General features: G+C 43.0%; 1 protein-coding gene across 9 annotated transcripts in view; it reads right to left on the reverse strand.

Moving 5' to 3' along the window:
• Window positions 1-15928, reverse strand: part of ASTN2 (astrotactin 2) — a 1032549-nt gene that overhangs the window by 11780 nt on the left and 1004841 nt on the right. For all 9 annotated transcript variants that reach the window (XM_070066427.1, XM_070066421.1, XM_070066416.1 and 6 more), the window contains 2 exons: window positions 7910-8010; window positions 6144-6327 (listed from right to left, as the gene is read on the reverse strand). In XM_070066427.1, coding sequence (XP_069922528.1) covers window positions 6144-6327; window positions 7910-8010 — 285 coding nt within the window. The remainder of the gene's footprint in view (window positions 1-6143; window positions 6328-7909; window positions 8011-15928) is intronic.

The following is a 15928-nucleotide window of genomic DNA, read 5'->3' on the forward strand; positions in this document are numbered from 1 at the left end:
TTCCTCTTTCTAGTAACTCTGCCTTTCAAACAAATAAAGCTTTTTTAAAAATATTTATTTTATTTATTTGAAAGGAAGAGTTATAAAGAGAGGTAGAAACAGAGAGAGAGGTCTTCCATCTGCTGGTTCACTCCTTGGATGCCCACAACGGCTGGAGCTGCGCCAGTCCGAAGCTAGGAGCCAGGAGCTTCTTCCGGGTCTCCCTCATGGGTGGAGGGGCCCAAGGACTTGGCATCTTCTACTGCTTTCCCAGGCCATAGCAGAGAGCCGGATCGGAAGAGGAGCAACCTGGACTAGAACTGGTGCCCATATGGGATGCCAGCACTGCAGGCCAGGGCTTTAACCTGCTGCACCACATTGCCAGCCCCAATAAAGCTTTTTAAAAAAAAAAAAATTCTAGGAGATCAATGCAAGATTGGTCACTGGGCACACCAACTCTCTTTAGATGGGAAAGTCTTCTTGTTTTTCTCACTACGCCTGTGATGACTTCTCTTATCTTTTAGCAACGTCTGCCTTCAAAGTAAGAGGACCTGACACAATAAAATACACCATTCTTGGTCTAGAGAGACCAATTTCACTGAAACAAAATCTCTTCAAATGCTTGCTTTCCTCTATCAATTGAATCAAACATAACTGAAAATGTAGGGAAGTTCGAGTGGTCAAGGATGCTCTGGCCAGAATATATTCTGGTTTTTAGCCACCTGTGAACTCAGTCTTCCAAGTCTTCTAATAGGAATCTTATGGCTTGGACAGCTGGGTGACAGGGGGTCTTCTCTGAGCACTTGTTCATAGGAACCTACAGTTGTCCTGGGAATCAGGCTTTGGGAGACATTGGCTTGATAGATTTACTAGGCATTGGTAAGAGGTGCCCCCTTGTCACTAAATTTCACTGGGGGGTATGAAACCACAGATCCAGGAGGGAATTGAAAACATGGTGTTTGGTGATTATTTAAGCCAAGAGAATCCTAAATTCACCCAATAATATCAGACCTTTGTTAATCCTGGGAAAAGCTCTTATAACCCTAGCCAATCTGGACACCTGAAAACAAGACATGCTGGGCTTGAGGTAGAATTATCCTTATGGTGTGCTTGTTCTCTAGTCTCTACGATCTTTAGTACTTTCTGGCTCTTGACTTCCCAGCTAGAAAGTACTTTGTAGTTCAGTACTTTTATGCTACCAATGAGGTCCAGAATAGGAATAGAATTTGTCCAAGGTCTCACAATAAGTAGATGACAAAGTTGGGACATTAATCCTGGGCTCTTGCTCTCTTTCCTTCACACACTGATGTTCTGCACATTTGCTTACCCTTGAAAGACATAACAAATTTATCCAAATTGCTTTTCTTTTTAAAACTTTTATGTGGCTTCTGGAAGTATGAACAAATTCCTCAACAGGACTCATAAGAGCCATCATGATCTGACCCTTGCTAAACTCTCCAGCCTTCTTTTAATTATTTTCTATTTTCTTTGCCCTCTTAGATTGAACTCTTTGTCCCAATGATATTCATACTTTCTGAGTGAGGCATATTCTGTCACTTCACTTCTCTCATCTTTGCATTGGTTGATTCTTCTGATAAGAACATCCTCTCCTTTCTACCTGAAAGACTCCTGCTCATTCTTCCTTTTTTCGAAGCATCAACTCCTCTTTGTCTACCAAGAATTCTTCCTTAATCTCCAGATCTGGATTAGCTCTTCTAGTCTTCATATCTGGAATTTTGTCATTCTAAGTGTGCTCTTTGGACCAGCAACATTGGTATCACCTGAGAACCTATTACAAAAGTAGAATATCAGACCCATTCAAGACTACTGAGACAAAATGAATTGTAAAAAAGGTCCCCAAGTAGCGGCTGGCGCCTGGCGCACTAGGTTAATCCTCTGCCTGCGGCACTGGCATCCCATATAGGCACCAGGTTCTAGTCCCAGTTGCTCCTCTTCCAGTCCAGCTCTCTGCTGTGGCCTGGGATAGCAGTGGAAGATGGCCCAAGTGCTTGGGCCCCTGCACCAGCATGGGAGACCAGCAAGAAACTCCTGGCTCCTGGCTTCGGATTGGCACAGCTCCAGCCGTTGTGGCCATTTTGGGGGGTGAACCAATGGAAGCAAGACCTTTCTCTCTGTCTCTGTCTCTCTCACTGTAAACTCTACCTGTCAAATAAATAAATAATAATAAAAATGGTCCCCAAGTGAATCTCATGCACATGAAAGTTTAAGAATCACTTTTTGAAAACCCCATCCATCTGCCTTTTCATAGCACATGCATTATGAAATACTCTGCAGCAGCAACATCCTGCTGACCAGTCTTCTTCTCACTAGATGCTAGGTCTGGTAAAGTCAGGATTTATCTTCTTCACTCTTTTATCTCCAGCCCAAGCATGGGGCCTGACACATAAATCAACTGGTTAATGAAGAGAGGTCACCTCATGTCTTAATATTGGTAGGGGTATTACAATTTTTTAGAATATTAGAAGACTTGGGGCGAGCGCTGTGGTGTAGTGGGTAAAGCCACCACCTGCAGTGCCGACATCCCATGTAGGCACTGGTTAGAGTCCTGGCAGCTTCACTTCTGATCCATCTCTCTGCTATGGCCTGGGGAAGCGATGGAGTCCCTGCACTCGAGTGGGAGACCAGGAAGAAGCTCCTGGCTCCTGCCTTCAGATTGGCTCAGCTCCGGCTGCTGTGGTCAGCTGGGAAGTGGACCCACGGATGGAAGACCTCTCTCTCTCTCTCTCTCTCTCTCTCTGTAACTCTGACTTTCAAATAAATAAATAAATCTTAAAAAAAAAAAGATGACTTTGGAGTTCATAGGATTTTGTTGTTTCCAGCTGTGATCTACAGATACTTGAAAGCTTACATAAACTTAAGAAATAATCAGGGTGGGGTGGTGTGGGGCCTAGAGAAGAGATGCAGTAGGTGGGGCTCCAGGCCACTCTAGTTTTCTACTCAAAGAACTCTGTAGCCATCTGGCCCACCCATTTATTTGTTCCATTATCTAATTATTCAACAAGTAGTTTTTTAACACCTACTTACTCAAAGTGGATAGGAGATAAATAAACACTGACCGTAGGTAACTTACCTTGTAATTGGAAAGAGTACACATGTTAACACGTAAACAATATAACAACTAAAGTGTAAAGTGGAGAACTAAAACATGCAGGTATGATAAAGAGCAAATGGGTGGAAATTTTAGAGAATTCTCTCAGGAGGTGGTATTCTAGCTAAGACCTAAGATTCTGTGTAGGATTAATTTAGAAAAATATTCCAAGGGGGAAGAAAAAAGAAAAGAGAAGACCACTGTACTAGTTCATCCTGATCATCCTATAGACACGAAGATTGAAATCCAGAAAGGGGCAGAGAAAGTGTTGCACAAGGAGTTTATTAGCAGGGCCAGAATGGATTAGGACACAGCCCCCTTGACTCCTGCTGACTTGCCAGTGTTGGATTCCGGAGCAACCTCAAATCTCTGGCACACTTGAAAGAATAGAGAAGATGACACTGGGCAACATGGGGTGGGGTGTGGGGGTGTGTGTCAGACAGTGGCTGGTGACTGGTTGACTGGAGGTTAGCAGGTTATCACAGTGCATTATTAAGTGGGTTGCCCTGTCTCTGTGTGCGGCCAGACGGCCTTTCTGGAAGATTTATGTTCTGTAGGGCCATAAAGGATCCCAGCAGGTTGTAAAGACAAAGTTAGGAGTGGAGTTCCGTCTTAGTTTCCACCAAAATTCCCTGATCCCTGTGGGAAAGCCCCATAAAGTAGACTGCTTTTCTCTGTCCATGGGCAAGATGGCAGCCAAGATGACTCATGCAGCGGCTTTCATTTGGGCCTCTGTGCTTCTGTCTGCCAGTCTGCCCTCTTTTAGCCTTTATCTAAAGAACCTTCCTTTCATGTGAAAGGGAGAAGTTAAAGTCCAGAAAACAGAACTGATAAGGCCTGCCTCAGGGAGAGATCCCTTTTATCCTTCAACCAAGCTCTCTTCTCCATCTCGTCTCATCTCATCCCTTGAGAGCCTCAGATCCTTGGAGGGCCATTGCCAGCATTGGGCTCAGGATGAGAGGTCAAGGCAGAACCAGTGTTCATGTCAGTCTATACAATTCTTAGCAGCTCATTTAATTACATGAGGCCTACTATCATAAAAACAACAACAACAACAAAAAACACAGACACACACACACAACCTGGGGTGGGTGGGGGGCTGAGAAAAGCCCTTCAGGTCATTTTGAAGCCTTTTGAAAAAACCAGTAAGTATTTCAAGGAGTCGTGTCATTCTCTCTAGTGCCACCAATGCTACTGAGGCCCAAGCATACTCCCTATTTCCCTGGAATTATTATCATAGTCACCTACTGTTTCCTCCTTGCTTTAACTACTCAACTCCCATGTTTCTATCTGCCACTGAAGGGTCTTTTTTTCTTTTTTCCGTTCAAGATCTGATAAATATCACACACACACACACACACACACACACACACACCCCTCTGTGAAAAACACTTGAAAAGCTTGCCATTGCCCTAGGGAGATAATCCAAACTCCTTAACCCTACTTAAAGGGCATTCAGGATCTGGCTTCTGCTGACCTCTCCCTTCTTATCTCTAACCACTCCTGCTGTCACACACTTTGCTCCAACTACATGGAAATTCTTTAGTTCCTCCAAACACAGTGTTTACTGAAGTGGAGTTCCTCTGAGGCAGAGGAAAGGGTTTTAGGTGCTACTCAAGATGATCACAGACCCAATATTGAACAATGAATCACATTTGTAAAAGTGGTTAGATTACCTCTTTCATTCCCTTTTCCTCCTACGGATTACTTACAAAAAAAAAAAAAAAAAAGGAAAAGAAAAAAGAAAATCTTAGTTTAGGGCTGTCTTTAACACTTCTCTTGCTAATCTCTCTTATAAAGGGATAGCCTGAGGCCCTCAAGGATTAAACAATCATTGTTTTCTTATCTTTTTTGCTGTGTTCATTTGTTGTTGTTCCATTGTATTACATGGTCCAACTTAATTTTCTATTAAGGGTAAATGGTGCTGTTTCCCCTTTATAGGATGACGCAGTATTTTTTTTCAAATATATTTCCAGGAAGAAGTGGATGTAAGAAAGAAAATCAAATAAACAGAATGTATATTATATGGTGAGATGGCAAAAGTCCTAAGAGTGGCAGGCAGATGATGGAGATTTGAGAAGAAAACCATTGCTCTAACGTAACATTGTCTTCTCTAAGCATTTCCTTAGGCTAGTTTCCCTGCCCAAAATATTTCTGACCTCATCCCTCTTCTGTAACCTAATCCTGACTGAACCTATAGGTCTTAGAGTATCGGCCACAGGCAGCTTTCCCAGGGTTCCTTAGACCAGGTACTTGTGGCTCATGTTCCCAAAGTAACTGTTCTTCTGCTGTCATGACACCTGGTATTCCTGTTATTTGTAACTGCTTATTTAATTATTTGTAAAGGAGGGCTTTGTTAGGTTTAGACCATTTCTCCCATCTTACCATAGCACCGTCAGCACCCACATATAAGATGTGCTGTTAAGTATGTGCTGAATGAACAAATAAATCTTGTCACATGCAAAACATAAAATGCGACCACTATCCAATATACTAAATTGTGAGGTTTTAGAAAATAGTGATTTTACTTTAATTCTGTTTGAACCCACACTGCTACCAGATGAGGACAAAAATAACACCTTAGTACATGTTAAATTTATGAATTCATCTAGTCATGGTTATGGTTACTAATTGACTTTAGTCAAGAACATAGCTATGTACTCTAGCAAAATTCATATTTCTTATAGAAAAGTGAGAAAGGACTTAGATTAAAGACCCGCCTACCACTGCGCCCCTCTGTGGCACTGGTTAGAACATAGCTCTGTAATAAGCCTTTCTTATCTGTAAAACTAGAAGTGGAAGTTAAGGAAGGGAAATGATTGTCCCAGGAGCACTGATATCCCTCCTGTGACAGTCTATGTATGTGAGAAGCTAAAATTTCCAGGTTTTTCTCATGCTCTCTGCCTGTGCCCATCATTTGCCATGGCACAATTAAAGTGATCATCCCCCTTATTTATTTGATAAAACTCATCCTTAGGCTATGAGGAAGACACCCAAGGAAAGTAAACAGGATGTAAGAATGTTTGTTCCCCTCCACTCACTCAGATACCCATACCTGGGCCCCAGCTCATCTTCACTCCTCCAGACAAAGTCTCCAAACTTTTCGTAGTGAGAGTTGTAGTGGTGCTGGACTCGGAACAGCATTGAGGCTGAGACCTCCATCAGTGTGTTGTAGGCAGTTTGTTGCTCCTTTCCACTGGTGTACCCATTGTACAGATTGTAGATCTTGTCAGCTATCTCTGAGGGGGAAGAAATGCAGGAACAGATTGCTGGGCTATGGGAAAAACTGAGGATAGAAGTCTGGCTTGCAAAAAGGAAGACAGTTATGCAGCAGTTCACGTGCATGGTCCTTGGGAAAAAACAAACCCTAATTCCACCCTGAATATGTCATTGACTAGTTGTGCTCAGTTTTCTTATCTATCCTCTGGAGATAAAAATGTCTACTCTGGAGGTGCTTTGGGAGAGCTGAATTAAAAAGTGGATGCAAAGCACTCAGCACAGGACATGATGCAAAGTTAGGGCTGATAATTGCAAGTTTACTTATTAGTATAATTACTGTGCTCATGAGACAGCAGAAAATTGCAAAAAATAAACTGTCTTGGCTCATTCCAACATTCTCGTCTTATGTCCTCTCTGTAACATTTCTAACACATTTCTGTAATCAGCTCTGATAGTCTTCTGTCACAGAACCTTTCACAGAAAAGCCAGACCCCTCTGCTTACTGTTCAGGGCCACTCCTGCTCCTTTGGTCACTCCTTCTAATCAATGTAATTTAAATTCATCATGAGTAGAAGGCATATTCTTTTAGCTTCTTTGAAGCTGTTTTCAAAATCTATATGGGTCCTCAAATTCTGAGCCAAGGCAGGAGTGCTAAGGTCAGGATGGGAAGAATTATTTTCTGTTACAATTTTAATTTTTCTTAATTTTTAACCATGTGCATATTATGTTTAAAAACTAATAAAAATGACCAAGAAAAAAAATTCTCAAATCCCCTTGCTTTTGAGGCATGATAGCTCATTGCCTCTTCTTGTCTGCTACCACATAGAACATTTACTATCCAGCTTATTGTTGAGTCCTTTATGTAAATGTCTGTCTTTTCAATGTGAACTCCTGAAAATGTATAGACTATGTCTCTACAGCATGGACTGGATCAGGGCCTAAGGGAAATATCTGTTCAACTTAGAGTAGACCTCCAGGACTAAAGAGGTCCCATCACCATTTTCCAATCTGGATGTAGAAACTTCATCTACACATTGCCTATATATATGGTAGATAACTTAAACTGTTTCATGTTTATGCCTAGTGTTTACAACTTTATGGACCAGGAGCCACAAGGTTTAATTTTGCATGGTGACTCTGATGGCTACCGTCTGTTGTTCTATGCTGAGAATTCTGAGGCCACACGGGGCTGGATGGGACACTGTGCTGTAATCTGCTCATGGTCTGCTGTAACACAATAAAGTGAAATGGTTTTCTAGGTGCCACCTATTTGCCAGCTTTAGCATAGACTTAAATAGAAGAAAGTGATTAGTGGCTGTGATGCTTAGGTGATGGTACAAGATACAGTCATGGGTTCTGACCCTCAACCAAAATCTAGTAAAGAAGAGCAAGTCTTTCCACTGTTAAAGATACTGCTAATCAACCCCAATTCCACCCTTCATAGCTTTGATTAACCCAGCTCTGTGTTCCCCTTGATCCCTTAGTTCTTTACTTCTTTCTGTGCCAATGTATATATCTTTGGTGGTTAGTGGCTACTGGGAACAGAACTTAGAGAGGGAAAATATGGGAGTCATCTGGGAAATGAAGGAATTGGAAACCTACCTTCTGCCTTGTTGTCATCTACCAGTGGACAGGCTGTCCTCAGGGTCACTGTGCTGAGCTCCGAGTGCCTCCCCCGTGTGTCCACAGCATACAAAGTGAATCTGCAGCACAGTAAGAAAACAGAGACCAGGCTGTGACTTCACAGAACTGGAAGTTGGAGGGAGAAACACAAAATCATAGCAGTGCAACAGGGATTGAAGAACTCAGGGATATATAAGCTGTAGGAGAGATGACTTGAAAAAAATATTCTAGTAAACCAATGGTTAAGAATGCTATACTACTACAGTTTTAATGATCTGTGATTACTTTAAACTATACTGTATATGGGTGAAATGGTCATTTTTCCATTCAGTTATTATTTATAGCTATTGTCTATATTCCCACTAAACTAGGGTCCTTTTACTTTTTACTTATTAAACTTCTGGGGCTGGCTCCATGGCGCAGTAGATTAACTCTGCCTGCAGTGCCAGCATCCCATATGGCTGCTGGTTCTAGTCCCAGCTGTTCCTCTTCCAATCCAGCTCTCTGCTATGGCCTGGAAAAGCAGTGGAAGATGGCCCAAGTGCTTGGGTCCCTGTACCCACTTGGGAGACCGGGAAGAAGCACCTGGCTCCTGGCTTCACACTGGCGCAGCTCCAGCCGTTGTGGCCATTTGGGGAGTGAACCAACGGAAGGAAGACCTTTCTCGTCCTCTCTCCCTCTTATTGTCTGTAACTCTACCTCTCAAATAAATAAATAAAATCTTTAAAATAAAAAACCTTCTTATTTGGTAGAATATTAAGCCTTTTTACTATAATGCAAATTTAAAATGTTATCTCAAAAACTAAAAAAAAAAAAAGAAAGGGAGAGGAAGGAAAGTCATAAGGGGGAAAGGGTGGAGGAAGGAAGGGAGTATTATTACATTATTAGACTTGTATCTACAAATCACACTGAATCTGTTAAAAACTAATTAAAAATAAAAATTTAATTCTTTTAAAAAAAATAAAGCATTTATTACATATTGACTGCCTGCTGTGCACTTCACATTCAATCTCCTAATTTTCAATTAAGCAAGCCTAACAGGCAGGGATTTATTATCACTTACATTCCACCAATGAGGACACAGAATCTTAGATTGTGCATCTTTTCATGACCTCACACTTTCTGAGGGGCAGTCTAAGGGTCTGACCCACACAGTTTGAGCCCAGAGCCCGAGAAGTGAACTTCAGTACCAACCTGTGTGGCTGGATATATTGATATACTCTTTCATTCATTCATTTAACAAATAGTTATAAGCATTAACTATGTATTAGCAACCACTTTAGGTATTATAAAAGCAAATAATAAGAGGGTTAAAGTTCCTGTTTGTATAAAGCTAATTAAAATAAAACAAAAATCATAGAGCTGAGGGTAGGCATTTGGTCTAGCAGTTAAGATGATGATTAAAACACCTGTGTCCCATATTAGAGGGTCTATGTTCAATTCTAGATTCCAGCTCTTGACCCCAGCTTCTTGCTAATGCAGATCCTGGGAGGCACAGGTAACAGCCCAAATAATTGAGTTTCTACCATCCATGTATACAGAAAGCCTGGACTGAGTTCCCAACTTCTAGCCTGCCCAAGGCATTTCAGGAATTTGGGGGAATGAATCAATGAAGGAAGCTCTGTCTGCCTATCTCTCTTTCTGTCTCGTAAATAAATAGACAAATAAACTTTAAAAAAATCATATAATGGTAGGTGTGATGAAGAATATAAAAGGATTATGTGAAAAAACTAATAAAAGGGGAAGAGTTATGTGCTATAGATGGGGTAGTCCATGAAGATCTTCCTGAGGAGGAAAGGTTTGATTTATGACCTGAATAATGAGAAAGAACCAGCTGATGGAAGATAGACCGGATGAAGAACACTCCACACAAAATGAAGTGGAAGGTCAGTGGGGACCCTGCAGGCCATGCCAGAGAGTGACAGTTACAGCTACAGTGCATGTCCCTGCATTCCTGTGATGTCTTGAGAAGGACCATGCTGCATGGGTAGAAGTTCACATAACCTTTGAGACCTTAGAAATGGAAAACTGGTAAAACATAGACCTAGTAGACTCAGTCTATCTTAGAGCGCAGAAATTCTAGCAGTTGAAGCCCAGTAGAGTAGGTACAAGGTTTCCTAGGTTAAGAGAATGGGATTTTAGTGATTCTCTTTTTTTCTTCCTTCCCCAACATCTCAACTTACTTCCTGTTATAAAATGGGCATAATAATGTGATTGCCAAGTTTCAAGTGGTGACCTTAAAATGTATTAAGTACTTGGCTTATCAGTTTCCCCCACATTATCATAACTAATTCCCCCAAGTAATTCTAAAAGATTGGTATTCTTACTCTTTATTTCATACACAAGGCTCAGAGAGGAGAGGTAGCTTGTCCAGAACCACATAGTAATTACTGGGAATGGGAATACAAGTCTAGGTTTTTCTGACTCCGAAGTCCATGTATTTAACCACTGTCAGCCACTGTCCTCTGGCCATAGGTCTGTGGACATTAAATCTGTATCAATTTAACTCCTTTAATTCCATTAGTTACACTTGCTGAGTCGGTGCTATCTTACAGGTTTTTCTAATATTAGGAAAATATGCTCAAGCCATGTTCCTCATTATCTCCATCTTTCAGAAGAGTAAACCAACTCTAAAATATTAGGCAATTTTTCCAAACTCACAGGTTCAGAGAATGAACGAACCAGACAATGCTTTGTCTCACACTAAGGCCTGTCCTCCTCGCTCTTGGCTGTCATTGGATGCCTCTGCTCTACTAGAGAGTCTGAACGTGGTGATCTACATGGTCCCTCCCAGCTTTGATACCCCATGACCTGATGTCTCAAATGTTGTTTTCTAAAAGCCAACATGAATCAAAACTTCTTGGTAGAAGAGAATCAAGGGGTGGCAGAGGAAGGAGCCTCGTCTTGGAGATGGCCAGACGTGGATTTATATCCAGTTCTACTCTCTTGCTCTGTGACATTGAGTAAGTCACTTCCTATCTCTGATCATTTTACTTCTGCACTGGCTTCTGTGATAGGGAGGTTGCTGTGCACTTAATGCTTTCCATGTGGATGGGTCTAAGAGCTCTGTATGGTGAGTTATTATTGAGAGCCATGCAGAAGATCACAAAGAAACTTAGGGATGTCAGAGTAAACAAGGGGTGACACGCAGCAGTAAGAAAGGATTGGGGCCGGCGCCGCGGCTCACTAGGCTAATCCTCCACCTTGTGGCGCCGGCACACCAGGTTCTAGTCCCGGTCGGGGCACTGGATTCTGTCCCGGTTGCCCCTCTTCCAGGCCAGCTCTCTGCTCTGGCCAGGGAGTGCAGTGGAGGATGGCCCAAGTGCTTGGGCCCTGCACCCCATGGGAGACCAGGAGAATCACCTGGCTCCTGCGGCGGCCATTGGAGGGTGAACCAACAGCAAAAGGAAGACCTTTCTCTCTATCTCTCTCTCTCTCACTGTCCACTCTGCCTGTCAAAAAAAAAAAAAAAAAAAAAACTCTTTTTTTTTTTAAAAAAAAAAAGAAAGAAAGTATTGGGTTATGTTGTAAACACTTAGCATGCATATCCCAACTCACCTAGACTGGAAGAGATAGGATCCAAATCCTAGCCTGCAGGTCCCAGAGGAATACACCTTTAGCTTGGGTATAGCTATCATTAACACAGTACTAGCCACGTGGCAGGCACTCAATCCATGTGTGTGCAAATGAATGGACCTGAGCATACTGCATCTCATTTCCCAGTTGCAACAATATCTGGGGATAGTTCTACAGACAATGTGTAACTGTCTTGAGGACTACATGGAGTGATACAGGAGAAGGTGCCTTATAAGTTGCAGATTTTTATATAAACCATACAGAAACATTTGTGAAAAAGTACACAGTTTTTAAAAATGCTTTTTTAGAAGAGACAGGACTGCATTTTTAACTGAGGGAAATATAAAAAGTATTGCAGTAAACGAAACATGTGAATGGAGCCTCAGAACAAGAGGGGCTGGGATGCTTTTTAACACTGATGTCTCTGTGGTGCTTCTGTAATGCATTTCCTCCACCAAGAGGGCCCAGGGTCACTCTATGCTTAGCCAACCAGCATGAGTAACAGCATGCTGGAGAAGAAATCTTAGGGTGTCAAGTTTAAAAACCTGGATAGAATCCCTGCTTTGTCCATGTGCCAACAGAGTATTCTTTGGAAATTCACTTTATCTTCTCTGAACCTCAATCTCCTCACCTTTAAAACAGGGTTAAGTTATCCATATCTTACAAATTGGGGGCCAAGACTCAAGCATATATTGCTTATAATAGCCCCTGTTCAACCTTTTCTGTCTAAGAGGTAGCTTCCGTTTCTATTATTGCAGTAACCAGACATGTCACTGGAGGCGTAACCATGGAGGAGGCCTCAGGCCACCCTGCTGGGGGGCGGTGGAGAAAGAGGAAGATGTCAACCTCGCAGGTCTGGGTCAAAAGTCACAAGGCCATGCGCTTTCTGCCTGTCTCAGCTGTAATTGTAGAACTGATGCCGAGACACATCTGAAAGCTGTTAGGTGACCAGGCAGGGCAGGAGGGGCTCTTTGAGAGGGGAAGAAAGGGTGGTCAATAATATGGAGAAATAGGAGAGAGGAAGTGGAAGAGGGAGAGGCTGACACACACAGATAGAAACACACACCACACGAAAACCCATGGAACAGAGGGTGAGGTGGGGAGGGAGAGAACATGAATAGTCAGACCTCAGTTTCTCAGGGGACCAGGAAAGGTGGGTTTCAGAAACCCTGCTCAGTTCTGTCCTCTTCTCTCTGAAGCAGGCTGAGGCTCGCTGACAATCTTGATCTAAATCTTCTGAACCATCACCTAAATTCAAATCCTTACTTTACAGCTGACAAAGGAATCTGGGGCTCCAGGTGCAAGCTGTTGCTATTCCTCCCCTTAACCTTGTTTGAGGGGAACAAACACTGGCCAAGGTGGCAGAAAGCCTGATTTGAAGTCCCAGCTTTTGTACAGATTATGAGCTGTGACATCTACAGCACCCAAGGTAGTATGGTTTTAGTAGGCAGGGAGGCTGGAATGAAAAGCAAACACAATGCTGGGGAAATGCCTGGGGATGACTGCACAAATGCAAAGTATTTTTCAACATTTACTCATCATTGTCAGAAAACTGCCATCTTCAGGACATCATCTTCCCCATCCTCAGCAAAATTCATCATTCTTTGGACACTCTTTACCTTGGAGCCCTCACTGCAGCTCCATGGTGTTCACTCACTCAACAGTATTCTATCACTGAGCCCCAAAATAAGCTCTGGCCAAAGGTCCGGACATGGTATACAACTGTGAATGTTTCCAGAACAGGGACCCTACCTCTACGCCTTTGCACATGCTACTCTCTCTGAGGTGTGCTCTACTCCTTCAGTGAACCACTTCACCTCACCCATGAAGCCTCACTCAAACCTCACCTCCTCTAAGAAGCCTGTGTTGACCCTCTGAAGAGCTGTGTGCCCTCCTTTTTCACATGCTCTCCATGTCCTATGACTAGGTCAATGCCCATTCACTTCTCTCCAATCTCCATGAGCCCATGAGTGTCTTCAGGACCAGAATCTGGCTCTGCCGATCTCTAAGCACCTATACCTTGTGGATCCACATTCAGTGAATGCTGCCAAAATGAGAGATGGGCTGAATACATGACTCAACCATTTAGATAGTTCATTTATCTTTTCTGGAAATCAGACACTCCATCTATAAAAGGGCAGAAGATTATTAGATTTAAGGGTTATTGAAAATGGATAGGTGAGCAGAAGGGTTAAAGAAATGCTCTCTAGAATTAGGTGATTTTGCTTTAAGTTGTGGCTCTCTATTTATTGACTCTGTGAGGCTTTGCCTCAAGTTATTCACCTAAAAACAAGAAATCATAATACTAAAATCACAGTTTAAGGCAGGTATTAGAATAAAATGAGATGTGAAATGGAAAGTGTTCTGCAAGGAGCCTGTTGTGTGCTAAGCAATCAGTGACCAATTGCTGTGGATACCATCCTTAGTATTAGTATTACCATTATGCCACTGCCTAAGACCCTGCCTTCACCTTTATGTGGAGTGATTCTAGTGGGGCTCAGAGGAGGGTGGTGGAGAGGAAGCTGTTGTAGGTCCCATCCAAGACCCCCAGACCTCCTCCCAGCAGGGGTGAGAGAATGAAACTGAGAAGTTAATTGGCGGTGAGAGCTTCTCACAGATCTGACAGGGGGTAAGAGCAAGGACAGAGCCCCGGAGGCCCACGTCAGGCCCAGGTCCCCGAGAGTACAGGAGAATGCGTTTGAAGTCTCTGGGCCAACGCCTGCTCTTCCCCAGCCGCCGCATGATTTAGGCATTCTGGGGAGGCAAAAGTCTCCTCGCTGATTTGAAGGGAAACAGATGTTTCCAGGGCAGAGGCCCTTGTCTTGTAAAATGCTCCCCCACCTCCCAAGGCTTTGGCAAACTTCCCCTTAGCTCACTCCTACCTCTCCCACCCCTACTACGCTCACTCCCCTCCCTGCCATTCCCAGCACAATGTGGCAGTCAGGACTGATGGGAAATACATTCAGTCCCAACTCCAGCTGAGTGTCTGTCTGGGTAGCTGCCCTTCCCCACCTGCCTATCTGCCCTTCTCTGAGTCTTGGTCTCCCATCTTTGCAGTGAGGAGAATGGATCACGATCACCCCAGGGATAGGTTAGATCTGATATTCTAGGGGTTGTGATATTTTTCTGTGATAGCACTGGTATTATTCATTCCAGATCTTTCCTTCACAATCTGTGGCAAAAAGCACAAGGCTTGCAAATAAGACTTCTCTAGGTTTCAATCTTGACTGTGCCACTACCAGACAAGTAGCAATCTAATCACTGAGGCTCAGTTTCCTTATCTACAAAATAGGGACAAAAGTTCTATCTTGTGGGGTTGGAACAATTAAATCAGAATTCAGTTTCTCAATCCATGTTTTAAGTTTCTGATGACCAAAACTGAATATCATACCTTTTCCCTTGTGCTACACATGATGCAAAAACCATCTGGATGGATCAAGAATAACTGTGCAATAATGTTTGGAATTGATTGTGTTGGTGGAAAGGTTACTGGACACACTGCAGTCCAGAAACCCAAGTTCGCAATCCAGTTCTCATGTAGTAGCAACAGCATTCTTATGTTCAGGATCACAATGTGGCAGGTTGTGTAGCGGTTCAGTCTCTGCAGCCCAAGCTCAAATGTTTCCACAACCTCTTCTGTCTGCATGTCCTTCCACAAGTGGATTAGCCTCTCTGTTCTTCTTTTTCTTTTTTTTAAATTTTATTTTATTTATTTGAAAGGCAGAGTTACACACACACACACACACACACACAGAGAGAGAGAGAGAGAGAGAGAGAGAGAGAGAAGGAGAGAGAGAGAGAGAGAATGAATCTTCCATCTGTTGGTTTACTTCCCAGATGGCTGCAATGGCTGGGGCTGGGCCAGGCTGAAGCCAACAGCCAGGAGCTTCTTCCTGGTGTTCCATGAGGTTGCAGGGGCACAAGCACTTGGGCCATCTTACGTTGCTTTCCCAGGCACATTAGCAGGAAGCTGGATCAGAAGTGGAGCAGCCGGGACTCAAACCAGCACCCATATGGTATGCTGGTGTCATGGCAGCAGCTTTACCTGCTATGCCACAACATTGGCCCCTTTATTATTTCTTGTCTTTAAAGTATGCAGGATAATTATGTCCACCTCCAAGGGATATCAGTGGAATAAACTGCTTTAAACTATGCCTGGCATGCGGTGGGTGCTAGGGTGGGTATAACTGCTACTCAATATACGTCTGTTTAAATTATTAATCTTTTTGTGATGACTTTAACATGAGGTCTGCCCATTCTTTGGCATTTCATGTTAAATGTGGGGCAGGCTTATGAATGGTTGGATTAGCAGAGCATAGCGGAAAAGATGCTGCGTGACTCCCCAGTCTGGGTCATACAAGGTGATTCAGCTTCCTTGCATACTGCAATGTTCTCACTTGGAGCCGTGAGTCTGCATATACA

Source organism: Oryctolagus cuniculus, chromosome 1 (genome assembly GCF_964237555.1).
Source record: "Oryctolagus cuniculus chromosome 1, mOryCun1.1, whole genome shotgun sequence".
Taxonomy (NCBI): Eukaryota; Metazoa; Chordata; class Mammalia; order Lagomorpha; family Leporidae; genus Oryctolagus; species Oryctolagus cuniculus.